The 26,831-nt window shown below is 31.8% G+C and overlaps 1 protein-coding gene across 2 annotated transcripts in view; it reads left to right on the forward strand.

Annotated features, from left to right (window-relative positions):
* LOC126733881 (paired mesoderm homeobox protein 1-like) overlaps positions 1-26,831 on the forward strand; it is a 69,321-nt gene that overhangs the window by 41,642 nt on the left and 848 nt on the right. For both annotated transcript variants that reach the window (XM_050437312.1, XM_050437311.1), the window contains 2 exons: positions 10,318-10,651; positions 26,252-26,421. In XM_050437312.1, the coding sequence (XP_050293269.1) occupies positions 10,468-10,651; positions 26,252-26,421 (354 nt within the window). In that variant the 5' untranslated portion in view covers positions 10,318-10,467. The remainder of the gene's footprint in view (positions 1-10,317; positions 10,652-26,251; positions 26,422-26,831) is intronic.

Below are 26,831 nucleotides of genomic sequence, written 5' to 3' on the forward strand. Positions count from 1 at the left end.
TCTTAAGAGAATTAAATTGGAAAATACAGGTCGAAGTTCTACAATATGAGAGGTTTTTGGAACGGGGTGGGTTGCACTGTGTGCACCGTACCTTGTTAGCGGCTTAGTTGCTCAAGTTACATCACAATACACAATACATACAGGGGACTATAATTAAAAAAAAAAAAAAAAAAAAAAAAAGAAAAGAAAAAAATTTATTATTTTATTTTTTTTTTTGTTTGTGTTATTGGCGGAGATATTTTTGGGGAAAATGGATATAAATAAATTGGAGCTGGACGAGCTTGAGTATGAGCTATCATCTCGAGGTGCTATCACGGCTGGTACTCTTATTGAAAAGCGTCAACGTTTAAGGTTATATTTGAAATTAGAGAAACTTAATAGCTTGCCGATGTTTGAGGTAATAGAATTGGACCCTGATAACGAAGTTGATATTTGTACAGGAAAGTGTAATTTATTGGAAAGTGCTATCTCAGGTCTTAGTGAATTAAATATTAATAAAGAGTATAGTAGGTTGCGGTCTAAGGCCTTACATATCCAGGGTCGTTTCAAGAAGTTATTAGAATTTCATCCTGATTTTTCTGAAGAAGTAATGAGTTTGTCTACTCAGCTAAATTCTATTATTGATAGGTTAGAAATGGCTAAGAGAACCTTGACAATGAGTGTAGAGGAAATTTTGCAGGTGCCGGTTACTATTGAGGCTTCCCCTGGAGAGGACTCCCTTCTGGATCATCCTCTTCCTGTTTCTCAAGCTCAGACAGAAGTCTCACAGCATCTTTCACCCAATGTGATTCCTTCGACGGTATCTGTAAATCCAGGTCCCTCTTGTTCGTTTCGGCCTGCTTTAATTCCGTTTACTCGAACAGCACCAACTTTTTGTGACCACACTTCGACACATTTAGTTCAGTCACTTCACACCATTCCTTCTACGAACGTTATTTCACAGGATCCAGTTAACCCAATAACGTGCTCTTATTATTCCCCATCGAGGAACTATTCCTTTCCTCCACAATCTAATTCCACCTTGAAGCGGAATGTACCCGTGTTTACTTCTGCTAATGCTAATGATGTCACGATTCCGTTAGGTTCCGATGATCTGGCTAAGAGCTTTTCAACAATTTCAAAATGGCAGTTACATTTTGATGGTTCTGGTAGTGTTACCAATTTTATTGAGCGTGTAGAGGAGTTGGGTTTTGCTTGTGGAATATCTTGGAATCAGCTGCTGCATTGTGCAGTAATTTTATTTTCAGACACAGCCTTGTCTTGGTATAGATCTATACGCAGTGATATCAGGTCATGGGAAGAATTGAAATGTAAACTTAGGTCTGCCTATTTATCGTCAGAATATGAGGAGGATATTTGGTGTGATATAAGGAATAGGACACAAGGTCCAGTGGAGAAGTCGGTAATCTTTATTGCACAAATGCGAAACTTGTTTCGAAAGTTACGTGAACCTCCATCCGAGGAAATGCAACTTCGCATTATACGCCGAAATTTGCTCCCCTCATTGCAAAATCAACTTGCACTTCACAATTTCACCAACATCACAGAGCTGGAACTTGCAGCACAAGAGATTGAGAACATCCAATTGCGAACTCAACGCATGCAACCTCCTCCAGTAAACCCTAATAATGTCGCCGAGCCTGAGTTGATGTATCAGCGACCAAGAAACCCTCGTGTACATACAATGAATTCTTCACCGCACCTTCAGAATTCTCGTGGTCCGGTGGTTTGTTGGAATTGTCGTAGTACTGGCCATTTGAGTAGTACTTGTCCACAACCCTTTCGTCAACACTGTTTCCGTTGCGGTCGGGAAAATGTGACTAACCGTTCATGTCCAAATTGTAGTAGGTCGGGAAACCCAAGGGCGAACTGTTAGACGAAATGTTAGGCCTTAGACCGCAACCTACTATACTCTTTATTAATATTTAATTCACTAAGACCTGAGATAGCACTTTCCAATAAATTACACTTTCCTGTACAAATATCAACTTCGTTATCAGGGTCCAATTCTATTACCTCAAACATCGGCAAGCTATTAAGTTTCTCTAATTTCAAATATAACCTTAAACGTTGACGCTTTTCAATAAGAGTACCAGCCGTGATAGCACCTCGAGATGATAGCTCATACTCAAGCTCGTCCAGCTCCAATTTATTTATATCCATTTTCCCCAAAAATATCTCCGCCAATAACACAAACAAAAAAAAATAAAAAATAAAATAATAAATTTTTTTCTTTTCTTTTTTTTTTTTTTTTTTTTTTTTAATTATAGTCCCCTGTATGTATTGTGTATTGTGATGTAACTTGAGCAACTAAGCCGCTAACAAGGTACGGTGCACACAGTGCAACCCACCCCGTTCCAAAAAAAATTAAAAAAAAATCTGAAGTCCCGGGTTTGTACTGCCCCTAACCTACGTTAAAATCCCAATGACAGTATAAACGCTTTACTGAGTTGCAACACTAATCACTGTTAGTAAAACACCTCAGTAAGTTATCTTGGGGTAAGACACTTTTAATAAAACAAAAATTTAAATTTATTTCAGCAATTTTAATATATATATATGGATATGATTTTTTTGTACATTGGGTATTGCTGCATCTTCTCTAGGGTTGACGAAAAACAATGAAAAACACAAAGTCACGGTCTCACAACATTTACTTAAAGCTACACGTGTTTCGCTCTATTCAGAGCATCATCAGGCCTAAAACAATAATAATTAGTCTTGAAAGAAAAAAGAGGACATTAAAAAGACTAAAACCTTAAAAAGCCACTGACGTTGGCAAAACAGTAAATAAACATACATTTAAGGTTAGGATGACTATACAGTTATTTAGAACCAAAAAAAATAAAAAATAAAAAATTACACCTATTGGGAATCGAACCCGCAACAACAAGCTTACAAGCCAGAGACTATAACCTATGGGCTACCGGAACACTGAGGAGAAGTTCAAAACATTTGATGTTAAGCCAAGGCATTCTAACACAATATTAAACTTATTTCAGTTGGAAGAGATTATGTAAATATAAAATTGATTAAATAAGATTATTAAAAATAAGGTTGGGTTCAAAATTAAATACGTCATTAACACAGACAAGAACAGGACTCTTCTTGGCTTTAGTAATTTCCATCCTCTCCAGAAGGTCAAGCTTTTTCCCTTTAGGGCATTCATGAAGTATTTCAGCTCCGACCTCTGGAGAAAAGTGATGTGTGGAAGCTAACAGGTGATTCGCAAACGCTGACTTTGTATCACGGACGTCTGTATTTTTAAATTTCTCAAACAACGCTACATGTTCTTTAACGCGTGTAGAAATTTTTCTTCCAGATTGGCCAATATATACAGCGTCACAATCCCCACATTTCAAAGAGTAAACCCCTGATTTCGAAAAGACATTTGCCTTGTCTATCACGCTCACTAACTGTTTTTTTAAATTATTCGCGGTTTTGAAAGCGATTTTGATATTAGAGGTCTTAAAAAATTTAGCTAAATTTAATGAAATTGAGCCGAAAAAGGATAAAGATCTAAAGGACTTTTTGTCGTCTTTCGCATGAAGAAGGTTGTAAGTCAACCTATATTTATTTAAGAACTTAAAGTATAATTTGTTAATTAAGTAAAGTGGAAATCCATTATTAAAAGCAATATGTTTTATAATATTAAGCTCTTTAGCAAACGCTTCCTTTGACAGGGCGATGTTAAAAAGTCTGTAAAAGAAAGAATTGAAGGAGGCAAATTTGTATGGATAGGGAGAAATAGACGCATATTGAATGACATTATCAGTAGTTGTGGGTTTACGATATATTTCAAATATTAGTTTATTATTGAGTCTTTCTATAAGGAGGTCTAGGAATGGCAGTTTACCATTTTGTTCTTCCTCAATGGTAAAAGAAATCTTTGGGTGCAAAGAATTCACAAAACGAAGAAAATTTGTCAAATCTTCTTTCTGGCCATTCCAGACAATGAAAATATCGTCAACGTACCTCTTATATTCAATGAGAAACTCCCCAAACCTACCCTTAACAATCCTTTCTTCTAGGTTGCTCATAAAAATTTCACTTAACAGTGGGGAAAGGCATGAACCCATAGCCAATCCAGAGACTTGTTTGAAAATTTTATTATTGAATTGAAAGAAATTTTGATTCACAACAAGGCTGAGCAAGTCCAAGAGGTTATCAACTATAACTCGACTAAGGGAAGATTTTAATAATAGAGTTCTTACCAGATCTATACATTCTGTAGGGGGAATACTAGGAAAAAGATTTTTTACATCCAAAGAAATAAGTATAGATCCGTCAGGTATGTAAAGATTTTTCAGACTATTTGACAAATCCACTGAATTTTTAGTTGAATAAACACTCCTAAACTTAGTCACCTCCCTCAAAATTGTGTTTAACCAAGCTGATAAATGGTAGCAGGGGGAATTGATAAAAGAAACCACTGGTCTTATTGGAACATTGTTTTTGTGAATTTTTGGAAGACCGTAGAGAATTGGAGTTCTGGGATTCATAGGATACAGCTTTTCTTTCTTAGTATTAAAGAACTCAAGAGTTAAACTGCACTTGTCCAGCATTTGCTTAACTTTAGTAAAATACGAGTTGGTGGGGTCTCTATTGACTGGAACAAAGTCCTCTGAATCCAAGAAATCCAACACTTTCTGAATGTAATCATTCCTCTTTAGAATAACCAAACAATTACCCTTGTCTGCTTTTGATAATATTAAATCGTTACTTTTGATTTTATTTTTTAAAGAAGTTAAATGTTTTTTGTTAAAATTAGTATCATTAAGATTATCTGAGCTAAAACTAGAATTTAAGAAATTTATTATTTTAGCACGTAAAATGTTCTTATTTTTTATATCAGTCGTTTGCAAAACACTCTCCGCCTCCACAGCCAAAGTTTCCCGTGTATGTAAATCCACCTTCTTAGAAAGATTGAACTTAAGATTTAAGTTAAGTAAATTCTCTTCCTCTGAAGTAAAAATAACATCTGATAAATTAAGAAATCTTTTATGAAATTGAAAATGACATTGGCCCAACTTTATTCGGTATTCTGTAGAATTAAAAGACTTTAACTTATTATGGGCGGCTTTAAGACGACTTAACTTATTGCTCAACCTGCTAAAAGAGTCTCTAGAATAAACTACTACCCTATCTCTGAACGAGCTATCTAAAACACTAAATTCCAAATGAGTTAAAACTAGATTAAGTGTAAAATACAAATACTTAAGTAAAGAGTTCACCTTGTTTAAAGTTTTATAGTGGCACTTAACTTCCTCCTTCAACCAAGTGCTTCTGGCGACGTCCAAAGCATTTTGAGAAGCTCTGGTTTTGGATTTACACCTTAGGTTAATGAATTTCGGGGTCAAACCGAAATGTAAGCATTGTTGAAGAAACCATATTTTTAACAGCAGATTCCTCCGTGCAATAAGATTCTTCAGATAGTGGCGAATGAGCTGAGCTTGACTAGCATTTTCAAATAAGAAAATCTCATCCATTTTTCACAAAGAGACCGACGTATACAACAGACGAAAAACAATGAAAAACACAAAGTCACGGTCTCACAACATTTACTTAAAGCTACACGTGTTTCGCTCTATTCAGAGCATCATCAGGCCTAAAACAATAATAATTAGTCTTGAAAGAAAAAAGAGGACATTAAAAAGACTAAAACCTTAAAAAGCCACTGACGTTGGCAAAACAGTAAATAAACATACATTTAAGGTTAGGATGACTATACAGTTATTTAGAACCAAAAAAAATAAAAAAATAAAAAATTACACCTATTGGGAATCGAACCCGCAACAACAAGCTTACAAGCCAGAGACTATAACCTATGGGCTACCGGAACACTGAGGAGAAGTTCAAAACATTTGATGTTAAGCCAAGGCATTCTAACACAATATTAAACTTATTTCAGTTGGAAGAGATTATGTAAATATAAAATTGATTAAATAAGATTATTAAAAATAAGGTTGGGTTCAAAATTAAATACGTCATTAACACAGACAAGAACAGGACTCTTCTTGGCTTTAGTAATTTCCATCCTCTCCAGAAGGTCAAGCTTTTTCCCTTTAGGGCATTCATGAAGTATTTCAGCTCCGACCTCTGGAGAAAAGTGATGTGTGGAAGCTAACAGGTGATTCGCAAACGCTGACTTTGTATCACGGACGTCTGTATTTTTAAATTTCTCAAACAACGCTACATGTTCTTTAACGCGTGTAGAAATTTTTCTTCCAGATTGGCCAATATATACAGCGTCACAATCCCCACATTTCAAAGAGTAAACCCCTGATTTCGAAAAGACATTTGCCTTGTCTATCACGCTCACTAACTGTTTTTTTAAATTATTCGCGGTTTTGAAAGCGATTTTGATATTAGAGGTCTTAAAAAATTTAGCTAAATTTAATGAAATTGAGCCGAAAAAGGATAAAGATCTAAAGGACTTTTTGTCGTCTTTCGCATGAAGAAGGTTGTAAGTCAACCTATATTTATTTAAGAACTTAAAGTATAATTTGTTAATTAAGTAAAGTGGAAATCCATTATTAAAAGCAATATGTTTTATAATATTAAGCTCTTTAGCAAACGCTTCCTTTGACAGGGCGATGTTAAAAAGTCTGTAAAAGAAAGAATTGAAGGAGGCAAATTTGTATGGATAGGGAGAAATAGACGCATATTGAATGACATTATCAGTAGTTGTGGGTTTACGATATATTTCAAATATTAGTTTATTATTGAGTCTTTCTATAAGGAGGTCTAGGAATGGCAGTTTACCATTTTGTTCTTCCTCAATGGTAAAAGAAATCTTTGGGTGCAAAGAATTCACAAAACGAAGAAAATTTGTCAAATCTTCTTTCTGGCCATTCCAGACAATGAAAATATCGTCAACGTACCTCTTATATTCAATGAGAAACTCCCCAAACCTACCCTTAACAATCCTTTCTTCTAGGTTGCTCATAAAAATTTCACTTAACAGTGGGGAAAGGCATGAACCCATAGCCAATCCAGAGACTTGTTTGAAAATTTTATTATTGAATTGAAAGAAATTTTGATTCACAACAAGGCTGAGCAAGTCCAAGAGGTTATCAACTATAACTCGACTAAGGGAAGATTTTTAGCTAAATTTTTTAAGACCTCTAATATCAAAATCGCTTTCAAAACCGCGAATAATTTAAAAAAACAGTTAGTGAGCGTGATAGACAAGGCAAATGTCTTTTCGAAATCAGGGGTTTACTCTTTGAAATGTGGGGATTGTGACGCTGTATATATTGGCCAATCTGGAAGAAAAATTTCTACACGCGTTAAAGAACATGTAGCGTTGTTTGAGAAATTTAAAAATACAGACGTCCGTGATACAAAGTCAGCGTTTGCGAATCACCTGTTAGCTTCCACACATCACTTTTCTCCAGAGGTCGGAGCTGAAATACTTCATGAATGCCCTAAAGGGAAAAAGCTTGACCTTCTGGAGAGGATGGAAATTACTAAAGCCAAGAAGAGTCCTGTTCTTGTCTGTGTTAATGACGTATTTAATTTTGAACCCAACCTTATTTTTAATAATCTTATTTAATCAATTTTATATTTACATAATCTCTTCCAACTGAAATAAGTTTAATATTGTGTTAGAATGCCTTGGCTTAACATCAAATGTTTTGAACTTCTCCTCAGTGTTCCGGTAGCCCATAGGTTATAGTCTCTGGCTTGTAAGCTTGTTGTTGCGGGTTCGATTCCCAATAGGTGTAATTTTTTATTTTTTATTTTTTTTTGGTTCTAAATAACTGTATAGTCATCCTAACCTTAAATGTATGTTTATTTACTGTTTTGCCAACGTCAGTGGCTTTTTAAGGTTTTAGTCTTTTTAATGTCCTCTTTTTTCTTTCAAGACTAATTATTATTGTTTTAGGCCTGATGATGCTCTGAATAGAGCGAAACACGTGTAGCTTTAAGTAAATGTTGTGAGACCGTGACTTTGTGTTTTTCATTGTTTTTCGTCTGTTGTATACGTCGGTCTCTTTGTGAAAAATGGATGAGATTTTCTTATTCTCTAGGGTTGTTTTAAAATTTTCATAGCTAGGTATATGATGATAATTGGGGGGTGAAGTTTCATGGAATTGTGATAAATTCTTTTGGGTGTGATGATTTTTTAAAGGTTAAGATAACTAAGTTTCTGATACTTTTTTTTTATTTTCTAATGTATTGTAAATTTTGAATTTGGCGGTGGCTAATGTTCATGGCAAGTTATGTAACAGTATTTTATTTTAAATATCGACATTTCAGTGCATAACATACAGGTGGTGTAATGCAACATTTCATTTTTTTTTGTTAAATATTCACATATTTTATAATTCATTTCTCTAAATTTATGACTGACATATTTTTTTTTTCTCCATTCTTTATCTCCGGCTGATGGCATGAATTGTCTTAACTTTCAGGGGGGTGATTTAGTAGATAGTGGTTTAATGAAAAATATTGGCGAATTCCATTAAGAGTCGAAGGCAATTGTAATTATGGTGGGTGTCTCAGTTTTGAAAGAAAAATTTAGAATAAAGTCATTTTTAAATATTTTAACCAAATGAATAAAAGTTAGGATTCTCCAGATCCCGTCTAAAGCGTAATTAATCCTGCAACAAAGAAAAAGACGTATTAAATAAAAATAAATCTATAAATTTTTTTAAAGGCCTTATCCATTATAATTGATCTAATGATCTAATGAATTGATCTATGATCTAATCATATCTATTTCAGTTCATTGTTATGATTATTATTTTCACAATTTAAAAAATACACAAAGGTATACATATTATGCACTATTATTTTATTTGATATATTAAGAAACTAGAAAAATACTACTACTATGCTTGTATAATAAAATGACCCGTTAAAATTAATGTTGTTTTAAAATTAGTGGAGCCTCGTGGAAATTCTTCTATATTAATAGTTAGATAAACGATTTATTTAGCACTTATTAACTCTCAGTTTTGAGCTAATAATAGCTTTCAATTTGATAGTTATTAAATTCGTTTATCGATTCAATGGCATTTCCAATATCAAAAACGTAGCGAGATATGATGAGGTGAAAAAGTTCGTATACCTGGGATTGTTGATAGACAACGATCAGAGGAAATAAAGATTGGCAATAGTCAACAACCAAATTCATAAAAATATGAGATCAAACTATTACAAAAATAGTGAGAGTAATGCTGGCAAATTCCTTGATGTACTCAATTGCTGTTTAGTCCGCTGGAATATGAACACTAAAGAAAATATATCGAAAAAGAATGAAAGCCTTCGAATTATGGGTGTACAGGCAAAGCCTAAGAGTGTCATAGGTGGAACACAGAACAAACGCCTCCGTTTTCTACGAGGATATATCAAAAACCGTATTAAACTAAACCATCAGATCAATAGAGCATACCTCAGTTATTGTGGTTAGTGTGGCCACATAGCTAAAAGAACAACTGAGATGGAAAATCAAGTGGTCTAGGAGAAAGTTGAGGGAAAAAGACCCAGAGGACGATCTCCAATGAGGTGGATTAAAACATTAAAAGAAATGACGGGACACTCAATGCACGAGACAATACATCCAGTACAAGGTAGAAACACATGGAAACAACACATTCCAGCATATACTTAAAATATTATCAATACACCCTCCAGACGGTAAAAAGACTGAGAAGAAGAAAGAAGTAATTTTGAATGATTATTTAAAATTATTTCTAATGTTAATTTGCACCCAAGATTAACAATTTCATCAATATATTCCATTATTCAATACAAATTCTAAAATATGCATCTGCCTTCTTAGCTCTTTAAAAGAAATCTAAAAAAATAATATGAAAATAGTAAATTCTTGAAATAAATAAATATGACTATATTTATTAAAAAATTAGTCCATCTTGCCGTGGAGTAGTATTTGAATAAATATCCTACCAGTTTCGGGCATATATGTCTATCCTCAGGGATTAATCTAAAAACCGCTTGGGACCAAACATTAAAACCAACCAACATCTAATCGTCGTTTTAAATTATTTCATCCCAAACAGTGTTTACATCAATCTCTGAGGATGGGCATTTCTATGTCCGAAACTAGTAGATTTATATTGGTAAAAAAATTAAGCATTTAATTTTATATAAATTAAAAGAATAAATTTAAATTTCTGTATTGCCAGTAGTCTTTTTCCTAGAAACTGTAGATTTTATGACTAGTACAAAAAACCTGATATACTTTTCCAACCGGTCGAAAATGTGTAAATTTTAGAAAAAGTATTTTTTCATCAAAAAGTCAAAATACATATTGCAATAGTAACATAATCAACTTATAACATTCAGGTCGAAAAACGATCAACTATGCAACTCGGCATCAGCGACAAAAGACATCCCTAATGAACTCGGAAGGAAATCAGAAGAATGGGGACCAAATTGGCCGATTGAATTGGAGCAAAACCACCAAGTAACAATAGAAAACCGAAAAAAGAAGAAATGTTTAATTTTGACGGGCAGCACACGACGTCTTCTGTCGACTACAACAATACTGGTACAAACGAGTATAATGCGACTACGAACAGAAGCTTCTCACCCCAGAATAACGCTAGACATTTTTCGGTTAGCAGCCTACTGAGACTTGGCCAAAAGAGACGGGGGTCCATTGACAATGATTCTGAAGGTATTGTTTTATTTTTTGTTATTTTAGGTTATAGACAGATAACTAAAAATATAATAACATTGAAAGTGTAGTCTTGACTTAATAGTTTAATGTCGCTACCACCAACTTACACTTTATTAAAAACAGTGTCTAGGCAAAGTTTACTGAATAAAATACTAAGTATTTTATTCAGTAAACTTTGGTCTGGGTTATTAATTTAGTAGCTTTCCCGCAAAAAGTCCCTTGCCCTGAATTTTACAGGAACTGAATAAGTCGCATAAAGATTATATCGACTTGAAAGCAAATTTAATTTATTTAATATTAAAAAAAATCAAACTAATATGTTACATACTTTTTGGGAAGAACAAACATTTTCTTTTAGTGAAATTCACAAAAAAAGTTTAGACGTGTTAAGTTTTGAAAAAAATTTACTATTTGTTGGTAAAGAAAGTAAAAAACTATGCTATAAGGTACAATATAACTTTATTTAGAAAAAATTAGGACATAACAAGATATGTATTGCTTGTTCATCATCAAGGCTGTCGACACATTCTTCGTTACCTTTCTCGGGTCAAATTCGGTATCTGATTCTAGCTCTTCACCTTTGCGATTAGCATGGGTATTTTCCACTAAATACTTGTAACAATCTAAGTCCAAATCTTCTTCCCAATTCTCTCGAAAATGTTTACGAAGTGGAGTTTTAACTTTGGCTAATTTTTTTGGATTTATTTTTTCGTCTAAAGGTATTTCAGGTAACTGAATATTTATTGTTTATTGAGTTGTTGTTTATTGAGGTTTTTCCTCTTTTAATTAAATTTTGTTTCGAACTTCCAATATTAGTCCTAAAATTTAAATAAGTTCCTACTCATATGTTTTTGAAAATTTTTGTCAAAAATATTCTTTTACACTCACTTATTTTATCTATCTTTTTATATATAATTTGATGTTCTTTAACACTGTAAAACTCCAGTCTTTTTCTAATATCTTAAAAAGACCCACTTTACTATATATTGCATGGTAATTTTCTTTACTTTTAAAAACAGATTTATTTCTGAGTTTTCTTTTAACTACACCGAAAACCCTATCTGCCCGTAAAAAGCTATGTCCACGCTCTGGAAAATGATGGAAGATATATATTTTTAATACTTTTAGGTTCATGTAACCAAAATAAGAAAGTATGAACTATATGCAAGTTCTTGCAATCAAACAGAGCTACAGATCATTTTAACGTGAATTTAAAACGCTGCCTCAGAGATTGCCCGACCTACCTCAAACTCGTTAAAAATTTAAATATGATCGTAAATTGTGACTTATTTATTTTTAACTTAAGTCAAGTTTTGCTGAAATACTCATATATTAATAGTTTTAGTGTGCCTTATATAGCAAATTCCAGTCCTAACCTAATTTCAGAAAATTGTGGACTTGACTAAATTCTGCTTGTTATTAAGTTATTGCTGTGCAATTTTTTAGATAAGTATTAAGAGTTTTATTTCGGTTAAAAGCTACATGCTTTCGCTATGAATAATTTCCTCCACAGGAACAAAATTGTCTCTATTAAAATCTCGTGTGAAATCCAGTACAACACCACATCATCAGGTTCTGGCACGACTTCAAGAACAATAAGGTTGTTTTGTCCAACAATCCACGTTTTATTGCCAATTTCTGGTAAATAATTATTAATAGTAGCAACTGGATTACACAATCCCAAAGACGCATTTTTGCTATTACAGCACCATGACATGTTCTTTAGTTTGGTCTACAAAAGCAATAGACATTACTCTGTCTTTGGATTACGAGTTCTCCATCGTTCTTCATGTCCATTTATCACAGGTAAGACCGTACACTTACTTCTTCATTTTACCTACAATTTCATAGCTCTGCTCTATATTGCAGGCTCTAACCAGTCTCTAATACTATCGAGTGTAAAATTAATTTGTAAATTTGCTATCTTCTGCTACTTTGGTGACAAGTTATGTATAATATTATTACAATATTATTATATGTCCAAAATGATTTTTTTATAGAGACTACTATACTAAAGCAGAGTCTCTGTTGATTTTTAGTTTTATTAAAGTAAATACTATTTATGGATGAGTTGTTTGGTGCACATGCTCCTTATCAGCAGTGTAAGTTAATTTGTGTGATGGAATTTTCTTATATAGTGAATTTTTAAAATTAAATTTAATTCAAATTATTTTACACAAAAATTAAATTTGACTTTCCATTAACTATGACTTTGTTATAGTCAATGAGATTTCTACTAGAATATCTCATATATAAGCTTGAACTCTAGAGTATTTTTCTTGTGATTTTTTTATATGGTGAAGACAGCAATTGAGATTTTGGAAACTATAAAAGATGCAAGGTGGGTTAAGTCGGAGTAAAACTGCATACTTCAAATACAGTTTAAAAATTGAAATTAAATCGATAACCGTATATTTCTGGAGAGATTGAAACAAAAACTAAAAATTTAAAAAGTCTGTTTTCTGTTTTTCTGACGTTATTTTTTAAAGTCATAGAGCAAAATATCACGATCTCAACTTTGTTTTTCCTTATGGCCACCATATTGTATTATATCAAATTTAAAGAGTTGTTTCAATAACAAATATTTTGAGTATTCTTTCTAATTAACTTTTATATATAATTCATTTTTACCCTTAAAATATTTTTAATGTGCAAGTGTGATACATCGTTGAAGAGGTAATTAAAAGTATTATTTCAGAATAATAGGTAATAATTTAAAAGGATAATAAGAATAAAGAAAACTGATTTGATGATGCTCGCTAAAAGGACGAAAATAAATTTAAAAAAAGAGGACATTAAAAATGTCATTTATTTCATTCTGCAATTATAAATAGCTTCAAAAAAATATATAATATATAATATAACGGCTTTTCTATTCATAAGCAACCAATTTCGCAACTTTGCTGTAATTTAACCGACCTTCGGTTCCTTTACAGTTCCCGGTGATCACTCCCGAATTTGGGAAACCCTGTGAAGTTAATGTGAATTAAATACCGAATTTACCAAAGCAAACGTCTTTAGAAAAGTTTGCTTTCAGCTGTATAAGTATCACAATTAGAGAAAAAAGTATATACTTTGTAAATTTCAAAATGATTAAAAATATTCTGCTGCTGGTCTATTAAAGCAAAACTTAATGTAGTAAATTTTTTTAGTCAATTTTTCTTTTACGACTTATTTTAAGTCGAAAATGTCTTAAAGCCTTATACAGGATGGCCTATTAATTGGACGTGAAGCTAGTCTAAAAGAACATATTGTAACGAAATTCGGGAACACACTTTTATTGTCAACGTCAAAAACACTAACCTAACTCGCCTTGACTTGAATACTAATAAAATTGTACAAAAACTAGGAGAATAATTAACGTATTTACATTTTCATAATAATATTATTCCGAAAAATGCGACGGAATAATTCAATAAGCTTATTACTAGCCAACATATAAATAATTCAATGCAAGTTATATAAACTTAGTAGCTTGTCTTTTACCAATGCAATCTGCTAGATTTCATAATATTTATTGTCATTTTCTATAATCTTAAAACTCTCATATTACAACCTGTTCTACATGTTCTAAATCTTTCTAAAGACAGCTCTACAATCTTACCAAATAGGTTTGAATTGAACATTAATGTTTCTTTTTACCAATTATCTTGCCTGTATATCTTAATACCGTTATCTTTATAAATCACCTAACTAAGTAAATCATTATATGTTTTACAACTCAGTTATTGAGTTGTCAGTATTACAGACGTCTCCTTTTAAAGTGAGAATGTTGTTTACTTTACTTTGATTTTCTGCAAAGCAAAAAACCATGAAATCTTATCAAAGCTGATGAAAATATCATCGAGTCCTAGAAATGTACAGCTACATTTCCAATACCAATTTAAAACTGCACCTTCCAATTTAAAACTTTTTCTTTACAAGATAAATTAAAGTCCTTGGCATGTTATAAGTCTGCTGCCTGTTGAAATAAGCTATGATTGCAAAAGTTCATAATTTCTTGATGTTTCGACCATAATATTAGAAGTTCATTTATATAAAATCTCTGCTGATGATGAAATTTATTAATTATAAAAAAATTATTATTAGTTGGTCATCACTTCTATAAATTTCGGTAATTTCTGCCCTCGTTGTATGGCTTTGTAGGGCGAACGTTTTTCATGTTTCTATCGAGCCTTGAAGGACATTATTATAACAATTTCATGATATTTATTTCAAGTTAGATTTTCAATTTTCGTAAACTAAAACCGCTCCACCACCATAGGACCAAAATAAAAACCTCTTTCAAAAAAGTAAACAAAATATTCGTAAATGACTTATTTCAAATCAATTCCAACAAGGGGTTCCAAAGCAAAGACAAATCACCACATGTATCGTCCATAAAAAAAACACTTCAAAGGCGCCATCCCGATACACGAAAAAAACCGACAGCATACAAATTATTTAATCTCTTTCTATTCGTCTTGTGAGCGCGTTGTTTTGAAATGTTCTTTCCGTCGGGTTTCCTATAATTTATAAACCCCTGGAAAATCGACAACGCTCTAAGTCAAAGCAGAGCCGTGACGAATGGCCGCAAGTGCGACAGTTGAAAGGCCGCGAAAGTGTGCAATTATCGTAAACGACCGGATTTATGACTTGAGCGAAGCCTTTGATAGTGTTAAATTAATGGTCCGTGCTCTCGGTACCGTTTTGGCAGGAGACTAGGCTAACTTTTATAGGAGCAAGATTATACAACATAGTATGGCTAACTAGCTCACTGTTGTAATAAATTTATTTTAAAACGTAATGAGTTAGATCATTAAGGGTAGTGGAACGAAGAGGTGGCCAATGCATTTTAAATAGAATTCTTGAATTAAAAAGTAAAGGACATTTCTATCATAATCTATTTTGTGAAGGCTTCTATGTTGTGGTGCAAGTTTTTGCATTTACAGCTGCCAGATAATAAGCAGATATCTCCAAAATGTCAAGAATTTTTTTTTAATTCAAGGTATCAAGGAATTTATTTCTTTGGCTTTAATCTTTCGTACTATTTCTTTAATAAAGGAAAAAGGATGATGTTCCTTCATTGTAAAAATATTTGCATTTGGTGAACAGAGCCTATTATCTCCTCTAATATCTACTCGTTCAATAAATCTAGGAAAATCTTGAAGCATACCGACGCAATAACTTTTGGGTTTCTGTTTATGCAACACTATAGTTTGAGTTTGATATTTCTCTAGAACGTCTATATACCTACCTATAATCTTGCGAAATTTGACACCATGCAGTAATTTGTATGCAGTGCGGCTCTTAAATGTCCCCCTCCTCTCGTATCTTTTAACCGAGCCTATATAAAAATTTGAAATTTGGCACACATCATAAGCAACCTAAATACTACTTTTTCGTCCCTAGCTCATTTTGCAAAACTGCAAAATGGCAGCGGGGCGCCATTTTGAAAAATAAAATTAAATAGAAAGGGAGGTCATGCGATACATCGTTTAAAAGCTCCCACTGAATGCTTGATGGTCTTAGAATATTAAGTCATTACTTCTACCCATAGCAAAATGGCAGCCTTTTAAAATCATATTTTTCGCCTATTTACTTATTTTTACTTTACTACACCTGTTCAAGTGTAATTTGTTTGTAGGTGTGTTGTTGCTTGCAGGATTTATATATTTTTTGTCAATGTTAATGTCCCATTATTATCATAAAAGTTACTGTTCCATACAAAAACTTATCTGGTTTACCAATACTTTTAAAAACGATTAATACCGAAAGGAGAGAATATTTTTGCTATTTCGTTCAGTACAATATTATTTCTACTTTGATTTAATCGCGAATGCTTGATCCACGTCTCCTTGCTAAAAAAAATCAAAATTATTTTGATTTACGGCGGAATTCGTAATCTACATGGAACAGAAAGAATTTTTTTTGTTCGCTTTCCTGACCGTCCAGTATTACAGACCGAAGAAATTTACCGAGACGGGTAGTGTTGCCAGTCGAAAGAATTCAGGGTGTCCCAGCTATCCAGAAGAAGAACAGCTGGATATTAAAGCACCTATAGTAAGAGATCCACAACAGTCGGATCCGGTAAAGTTAAAGGGGCGTCTAAACACCGATTTTTTTTTGAAAATTTTTACATAGAATGATGAGTTTGAACATTTTGTTGATAAAAAAGTGAGGATAAAGAAAAAAATTTTAAAAATTTTAAAGGATTTTCTACTTACGTATAATTCACAATTATTGTTTTTGGATACAAAATTATACTACCAAAAGTAATTTAGAATGCTCTTTATTCAACTTAAACATCAAAAATCTCTTAAGACAAACGCGTAAATAAACACTATTCATTATCTGAATATAATAACAGGTCTACATCTTTGGTATCTTCTTCATTGTCATCTGCCATACTTGTCTCTGGTAACTGTTCTTCTGGCTTTTCCGCTAATGTCTTCTTTTTTTCTATTGAAATAGCCGCCTTACTACCAGAACTTTTCTGTTTTTTACTTTTTCCTTTGCCCTTTCCTTCATATTTAATATTATTATAGAATTCGTGATATATTGGAGGAATAAACTCCAATAAGGATTGTAAGTTCTTCCACTTAGCTTCTTTTATTTTTATAGCCCTTTCGTTTAGCAAAGAAAATGAATTTTTAAAGTTTAAATTTGGCCTACTTGTTGTTTTGCAAGGACAGAGACATGTATAAAATAGCACCATTGGATCCAATAATGATTTGTGTTTAAAAGAAAATGTCTCTGCCTCTTTTGAATAAAAGAAGTACTGAATTTCCCTCCATCTGATTACATGATTATCAATATCTTTTTTAGGGTCACTTATAATTTGGTTTAATTGAGCAAAACTATAAAAGTCTTCCCTTTTCATCTCATGTTTTTTAGAATTCTTCTTCAAATTTTTTAGAAGATTGTTGTATGACGGTCATCCAGTATTCTGGTATAAAAATTTGCGGTATTTTACGTTTAACCTTTTCAATAATACCAAAATCCTGGTCACATTCCATAAACGTATGTCCGGGCTCCAAAAATTTGTGATGAATCTCTTGAATTTTAGTAGATTTTACCAGGAACATAAATAATTTTGCTATATTTTTATTTTTATTTTGTCCACCACAGGAATCACTATAAGCTATTATTTTAGTGATAGTTGGAGGTAGAACTTCATTGATAAAATGAATCAAACATGAACCAATTTCTTGTGATCCTCTCGATGCAACTGTCTCGTTCCAAACATACATATGCGATTTTCCAGTTACCAGGTTATGTACACAGAAGTTATTTGAAATGAAGTCCTTGAATGAAATGAAGAACATTGAAGTCCAGAGTTGCCTAAGATAAAAAACTTTTGAGGTGGTTATAAGTGGAGTGGGTAGGGCTTGCTGGAGATCAAAGCACACCACATATGTGTCAGCAGAATCTTTATTTTCCAGAATATCTGACTTTTTCACAGCCAATGCCTTCTCAGCTTTTCTATGATGAAAGTCCTGTTGTATTTTTACCTCCTTGATCTTAATTTCGTCTTTAGAATGTTTAATAATATTTGCATAGCTATCACACCTACTGCACGTGTCGGAATTAGGGCGGTGAAATCTGAAATTAAATTCTGTATTAAATATGTATCTCTAATAAGATTCTTTCACAGGAGTAGCATTGCTCTCTATGCAATACTCTTTGTACAAACTATACATTTTTTTAAAAATTCAGGTCTGATGCCAGATATCGGGTGTTTAAATTTGATTTCCTTGAGTAATGGGATGTGTACTTAGGTAACATTTGGATATGTTCCATTACTAATTTTCGACGTGCAGGATCCATTTTTCTGCCAGGACCTATACCTCTCTTGTCCTTGGCGCATATGCGATTTATATCCGTTATTGCACAAACCGTTGTAAACCTTTTGCTACTTATGTCAAGGGTTTTGAGAAAAAATATCTTACACACTCGCTTATGTCGAAGGTATATTTCAGTACTAAACTGCTTGTTAGTAGCGGCGTTGTTTCGTTTTCTTTAAACGTCTTTTTTCCTTATGCATGAAGAAATAAAACCATTTTGTAGATTGTAATCGGCCAATGCATAAAACTGTTGAAATATTTCTTGTCTGTCATCTTCAGAAATATTTGTGCTACACTTGTATCTGCAAGTGTGTTCATAGGGCTTAACACTACGTTGGATATGTGGCTTATTTTTATGACCAATATACGCTTTTCCTGAATTTCTAAGCGTTTTTTTTTACCTTAATATTCCAGGCACTTTCATTCCGCTTGCTTTTTCTACTTAATTTCTTTCTTTGAAGAGCGTCACTGGGTCCAGCTACATCTTTATTGGAGGCGTCACTACCTAAATCAGAAAACACTGCACTGTTATCTGAAAATAAAAATCAGTATTTTATTACACATTAATAAATTTAAAAACATATATGAGCAAAAATTAGGTACCTATTTTAAGCAAAATATTTTATTTACCTGTTACTTGAGTGTATCTTTCTGCTAAATCAACATCATCATTGGAAGTATCACTTTCAGGTATGTAATCGCTGTCTTCATCGGTGGCAAATGGATCGGAAAGTTCGTGTACAAAATTAACCAAACTACGTTATGTTATATATACATAAACTATAAAAGCCACAGGTCTGCGAAGAAGCAGTTATTTTAAAGTATTACCGGTTAAAAAAAAACCTAACCTAAAAGTTTGTTTACCTTGTGAAATTTCGTTTTCCATGCTTTTTTAATGTAATTTAGAAAGGCAGCACTTAATTCTTATGCACTCAAACGTTTTTGGACATAAAATATAACAACACCAGGTAGAAACCATAAAAAACACACAATATAGTTTTTAAACATTCGACGTTATTGGTTTAAACACAAAGTTATTATTTCACCTGAGTGGTTTAAGTTGGAATAAAATGGGTACAAGTGCACTTGCATCCCTTTTATTTTGAACAAAGTTCCGCTTTTAGATACATAGTATTACTCACTCATAGATGGCGGCACAAGTTTGAAAATCACTTGTATCTCTTTTGTACCAAACAAATGTGAACTTCAGGTAGTAATCTAAGTACTTATCCCAGATTTCGTTAAAATTGTACTTATACCCCTTTTATTCTAAACGCCTCCATTACACCCGGCTTAACTACACTCTATTTGCGACTAGCCATCACGTTGATCATTATATATGCTATTAATTGAAATTTTAAGCCTTAAGTAACCAAATTCTGTAACTTAGAAGGATTTACATCACTTCTTTGGGTCATAAACACAAATTTCCACACGCAAATCAGGAATATCAAATATGTAAATACGGATTAATTCATAAATAAAAAATACTGTCAAATGTCACTTACGTCAACAAATATTATTTTATTATTTATTGGAAGTGGCTACTGCATTAGTACGATTATCGTAATTTTCTGTCGTGTCTCATTACAGGTAAGTATTATATATAAGTAAGTAAAATTAAATATCTTAACTTATAACACTTGATAAATGTGTTTTGTTCATGTAATGTAAAATCTAACTATAATATGCCTTCATTATCTACAAAATATGTAATTATAGGGGTACAAAGCGATAAAAAATCCTATATATTTACAATTTTAGCCCCCAAAAAGTTCCAAAATTACCCCAATATATATATTTTTGAATTATAGCAAAATCAAGAGCTAAAAATCCTTGTGCAAGCCGGCAATAATTATGTATTTAACGTATGTAGAAAAATCTTCATAATTTCCAAAGTTTTGTATTTTTTTCAATCATCCTCACTTTTTTAGCAATATTTTGACCTCTCAACATTCTATGTAAAAATTTTCAAAAAACGATGTTTTTATCGTCGTTTAGAAGGAGTCTACCGCCATTATGTGGCAGTTATGAATTATAGTCAGTAGCTTTGTACCAAAAGTAACATCTTACAGTAACTTCACACTGTTGTCATCAGGCCCGAGGTGACCTGAAGTTCGGTGATGTAAAGAACGGCTTATTTTATCGAGGTTTTTAGACGTCCCTTTAGCTTTACCGGACCCCAACAGTCTACTTCCACAGTTGGTGACAAGTTTAATATATCTTCTGCTACTGTGAAAAGGGTACTTAAAAAAACATAAATTTCATCCGTATAAAATTCAAAAGCTTCATCAATTGACAGAACATGATCCTGATCAACGTATGGTATTCTGCAAAGTAATAACCGAGAGAACAGAACTTAGAACATTGAAAGGCTAGAATTAGTAAACAACAACTTTGTTTGAGTCCAACATGTGCACAGGGGCAAGAGGGGTGTTCTGTTTACAAACATATTTGCCGATTCTCAGTTGTCAAGTCGACGCAAATTTCCAACGGAGAAAATTTTAAGCTATAATTTAACAACCATTATAACGTTAATTTAAATTATTTGTGTTGTCTTTTATAGCAAGATTTAAAATAAAAAGTATAAATACCACAATTAACCTATTTTAAGAATAAATATAATATCCTTAAGCAAAAAAAAAACAAAATTATTAACATTCTTATCCCTAAAACTGCTTCTAAAAAATTTGAAGCGACAACACCGGAGCTTAAGCGCCTGAGCCATACGCGTAGTGTCATCTGTCAAACGGCTTTTTGTTTATTTTCGGGATTCGTGTATTTTCTTTTATATTTGGTTTAAAAAGGAAAAAGGCCACATTTTAGTGTTTTTTTAATTTGTTAGGATGGCAAAAACTTGTGTTGTTTGTGCCGCATCATGATAAAAAGGTGATTCAAGCCGATCTTTTCACATGTAAGTACCGATACTTTCATAACATCACATCATAGGGTTACCATCATCATAAACGTAGAATAGGGGATCTTATAAATATAAACCTAATAAAAACTTGAATGCGAAAGTGTGCGTAAAATACCAAAATATTTATATTTTTAAATCTAAATATTTTTTTGAACATATTCATCTATCAATAGGCTATAAAAAATATAAAACTAGAATTTTGTCCCTGGTTTTATTACAGGATTTTATGTTTTTTTTTGTTGTTTTGAGAGAAAGAAGGCATAATACCCATGGACCTATCTATATATAGTTATGTTTTTTTAATATAGACATTAGGTAGATAGATGAAATTACTAATTTTTTATTGCCTAAAGAATTTTGAAATTTATTTAGATATTGATATCTATGTATAAAGTTAATTTTGTCTTTCCTTAAAATTTGGTTATAATTTTTTTTTTTTTTTACCATATTGCAACTTACAATAATATATATAGTAATTGGCACCACATATTAATTTATTACTGTAATTTTTTCTGCTTTTTGATTAAATATTAAATACTTATTATAGATTGCCTAATCCTAATATATGCCCAAAGGGAACAATGGATTTCATTAATGGAAATCAACACAATTAAAAAGAACATATTTGTTCAGATCACATCCTTAGAAGTGATTTCTTATATAAGGAAGATAATATGATCAGTAGCCAGACTTTATTAAAAAAATCAGCTCTACCTCAAAGGTAATTTTTTTTAAATATATTTTTCTAGCATAAGAAAATCGTTACAAAAAGTATTAGTGTTACTCATATAAGCTTTATTTATATCTAATACTTATTAAATTAGGTATGTGTGTAAAACTATTTTTTTACTAGGATTTCTGATGCTTTGGTTAAAAACACAGCAGCCGATAATTCAGTTAATTTACCAAGAGATTTACCCTTCAAAGCTGCAGGGGTAGTTTTCCTGAAGAGTGCAAACAATTCTTTAGCTTCCAAAATGGTATATAGTATAAACAGTGAATCTAATATAGACAAGTATGGATAATTGAAATAGATTAATATTCTTGATACACCAAATTTTGTATAATTACAGATCTGATCATTCATCATCAACAATAACTGCATCTGAGATTAATAGTTACCGTGGGGTCTAGGTCAACAATTACTATTTCTCATCCAAACCGTTTTTGTTTAACTGCTACACATTCCCTGACTCTGCCAAGGAAAAGGTAAAAATACACTCAAAATAGACTACTAGTTTTATGCTATGTATCATCCTATTCTATATATCTTATTTAAAAGTGATATAGTATTTTATTGTGTTATATTTGTTTAATTAAAATGCAATTATTGGAATAAATTGGATTATCATAATACATTTTTTAAATTTTTTCTTTTTAATTTTGGTAATACTATATTTTCATGTATATTATTCTAGGGTAAAATCAAAATGATATCCTGAGGACCTAAGCACTGATGATTCCACCGTTTCAAAAGCTAAATCACTTGTCACCAAATTATGGAAAAAAAATGAATGAAATAATATGAAACAAAAAATTAAAATTCGAAGATTGCAACAAACAAATTTGCGCCAAAGAAATTGAATTAGATGTCTCAAGTCATTATGAAAATACTTATGAAATAATAATATGATTTTCCAGAAAGCCCAACATACTACATATTTTATTTGACTTGTAAAAGTACTTGTTTGTATATTACTACTAATAAACTATCTAATCTAATCTATTGTACATAGTCTTTATTCTTAGGTAATCCTTGTTTTTTAGTATAAATTAATATGATATAATAATTGGTATTAGGTATTATATAGGTCACTGTTAAATGTCTCAAAACCATTGTACAGGCTAAATACTCATAATAAAAATCTTATAACCTATAAAAAACCTGCAACTCCTTCACAATTTGAACATCCTTGTAGTTTTAACTCTTACCGCTGAAGCAATACTGTCCCTTTGAAAAAGTCAGCACCATAGAAGTATATATTATGTGATGTAAAACTGAGTTTTGTCCAATATAACAATAACAATAAAATTTTGCGAAATGTTAAAAATTTGTGTCTTAAAACATGATTTTTTAGAAATCTATAATATTATATTAATAAAATATTTAATTTCCATAAAAATGCTTTGACAAAAATGCTGCCTTTTATTAGGACCTTCCTCTAACGAAGTCCGTTAAAAAAACACATAAATAGCTCATAAATGGTAATATTACTTATACTCAAACTCTATAATAATTAATTAAAATTTATCAGGTAAATATTTGTTGACGACGTCACTGGTAGAGAGTGCTCGTATCCGTGGCATCAACAATGCGATCGAGCGGCGTTGCGATGCCATTACCGTTTTCTCGTTTCTTTGTACTTTATTTTCATTTATTTAAAGTACATATATTGACTTCGATATAGTGTATCTTATCAAAATTATTTTAAAAAAATGCTTGATATTTTATTAAATAAAAAATATAGGGAGCAGTAGTATTGTTTTGAGCCTTCGGAAACAACTAAAAATTTTTATGATATTATAAAGTGATTATTGCCATTTCTCTATAAGCATTTGGGATCATGGCATCATTGCCCATAGTTCCACGGCATGCTACTTCTAGCCTTTCAATGTTCTAAGGAACAGAACGTCAACCTGCTTATGTGAAGAACGTCCTTTTTTTAATGGTAATTTTCGTAGACAAAATGTCCGTTATTGGAGCAACGTAAACCCCCACATATTTCGTAAAACACACACACAATACCCATAAAAAATAAATGTGTGGGCTGGCATATTAGAGAATCACATTGTTGAGCCTCTCTTTTTAGACCAAAATTTGACAGAGGACCTTTATTAAAACATGTTGGAAAATACAGTAGAACCACTGATCCTTGAGGTTATTGAAGTTTTTTTCAGTTTTTCAACAAGATAGGGCATCGGTTCACTTGAGCAGAAATGTTAAAAAATATTTGACTAATACTTACCATAATCGGTGGATTGGTCGTCGAGGGCCTACCGTTAAATATTATTAAAGACTTAATATTCCAAGGCCATAAAGCATTCAGTGGGAGCTTTCAAACGGTGTATCGCATGACCCCCCTTTCTATTTAACTTTATTTTTCAATATGACGTCGTGCCGCTATTTTGAAGTTTTGCGAAATGAGCTAGGAACCAAAAAGTAGTATTTAGGTTGCAAATGATGTGTGCCAAATTTTAAATTTTATCATTCAAGCTTATGGGAATAAAAATAATTGCTACCTGAAAATTGCCACTTATCACCTGATAGCAGCTAGAAATTAAAAAAAAACTCGCAGTGGTCCTTCAGAGTCACCCTAAAATTCAGTTGCTTCAAGGAGTTGGATTACTCTTCAATTAAAGCTTATATTTAGAAAATAATAATTCAAGGTATCAACGAATTCAAACTAATATTTAGTATTCTTTGCAATGAGTATAACAAAAAAGGGATATATGTAATAATATATTGTTTGTAAAAATCGAAAAATGAAGAAGTCATTGATGATTGGTTTCTAAAATTAAAATGAATTCAAACTACTTCTTTAAAAAATACAAAAGAAGATCTCATTTTCAATTCGAGTAGAATATAAATGCTTGCAACTTTTGATATCATCTTCACTTGTTCATGAATTCTTTACAGTATTCATGACTTAGTTTAACAAAGATGAATATAGATTCATTCATAGAATATAGATAGAAACTGTACTTTTTAAAGCAAAAAGCATCTTTGGAGATCTGCAATGGCTTAAAATGTTATTAATTAATTTTTGTCCCTTTCCATAATAATAACTAAAATTTTACAAGTATTTGAATAAATCATTAATTGATTCAGCTTGTTTCCTCTTTGTTTCCGTACTATACAAGGATGGTCAAGGAAGGCTTTTGCAATATTTGTCGATTGAAATGAAAGGTTTACTATTTATCGGCAGTAATGTATAGGAGGACTGCATAAGCAGTTTGAGTTACAAAAAGTTGACAATATTCATTGGAAAATTTCTCTATACTTGGTCAGAAGACTTTGATGAACAATGGAGACCACACCAAATAGCTGATAAGGATATCGTAGGATTCTAGAAGTGCCGCTATAGATGGAGCAACCTCAGTGGAGTGAGGAGTAATCTTAACATGGAGAGTCATGGAGAAACAACTTACAATTTAGTTAATTTTTTAAAGATATACTCATTATCCTGATTAATCTGTAAATAAGTCTAAATTATATTCACAGTTTATTTTCTAAAAAAATAATGGCTGCGAGAGCCTGTAATGATTCTTTAAAATCCACACTTAAATTTATGACCCAAAATTAAAAGCGAAATTATGTCTTAAAAAAAGTTTTCAGGTACTGTAAAGCAAAATACGACCCAATAATAATAATTCAAAACATCTATAGTTTCTTATTAATAGCAGCTGATTCCACGTTGACACAGCTCCTCCTTGTAAAGATCTTGTACAACAGATCGAATTAAATAATAAAGACCGATCATATAGTTTGTCTTTGTTGTAAGAAGCTTTAGCCTCCATTAATAACTGGTCATTATTTTTCTGATATTTTTGTTGTTTATTTATAATTCTTAAAGAATTTAGGATTAGAGTAGCTATAATACTTCACCCGAGTTTGTAATTATTTGAATAAATACCTATATGTAAGCATTATTAATGATCTAAAGAATTTGATGGTCTGTGAATGATGGATTCTTCAAATTTTGATGTACTTGCTGGTCGCCATTTCTTGTAAGATATAGTCACATAATGGGAAGATCAATTATATTTGTATGTTTCATTTATTTATTTTCATACATAGCTAATCTTCTCAATGAATTTGTAGATTATCAACTTTATAATTGTCACTTTCAGGTTACGGTTTTGAGGAAAAATCAGCAAAAAAACCTCGACGAAATCGTACAACCTTTACAACAGCCCAATTAGCAGCGTTGGAAAAAGTTTTTGAGAAAACTCACTACCCTGACGCGTTCGTCAGAGAAGACTTGGCTTCTAAAGTAAATCTTAGTGAAGCCAGAGTTCAAGTAAGTAACATTAAATTTAGAATTGTATTATTGAAAGTATTTAACTAAAACTTGGACGAGGATATTTTAATTGGGATTATTTGTTGGCAGAGCTCATTAAATTTTAAATGTTCATTTAATTAATTTAAAGCTTTCGGCGTTTATATGTGGATATTATGAACATTTTATGTATACGGTAAATATGAATAGTTAATGTTCTGTAGAGGATAATAGGTTTAATTTGATTGCCAACATCAAAATTCTCTTGAATGAAATTTCAATAATAAAGCTAGCATTTTGCTGGAGTTTAAATGGAATTTTAAGCACTAAATGTATCTAATTATTTATTTTATAGTTTGAAATACTGTGTAGTGCCGGAAGTCTAATTAAATTATCCGCTTTAATACCCTTTTGTGTATCACATTATGATT

This window comes from Anthonomus grandis, chromosome 3 (genome assembly GCF_022605725.1).
Source record: "Anthonomus grandis grandis chromosome 3, icAntGran1.3, whole genome shotgun sequence".
Lineage (NCBI taxonomy): Eukaryota > Metazoa > Arthropoda > Insecta > Coleoptera > Curculionidae > Anthonomus > Anthonomus grandis.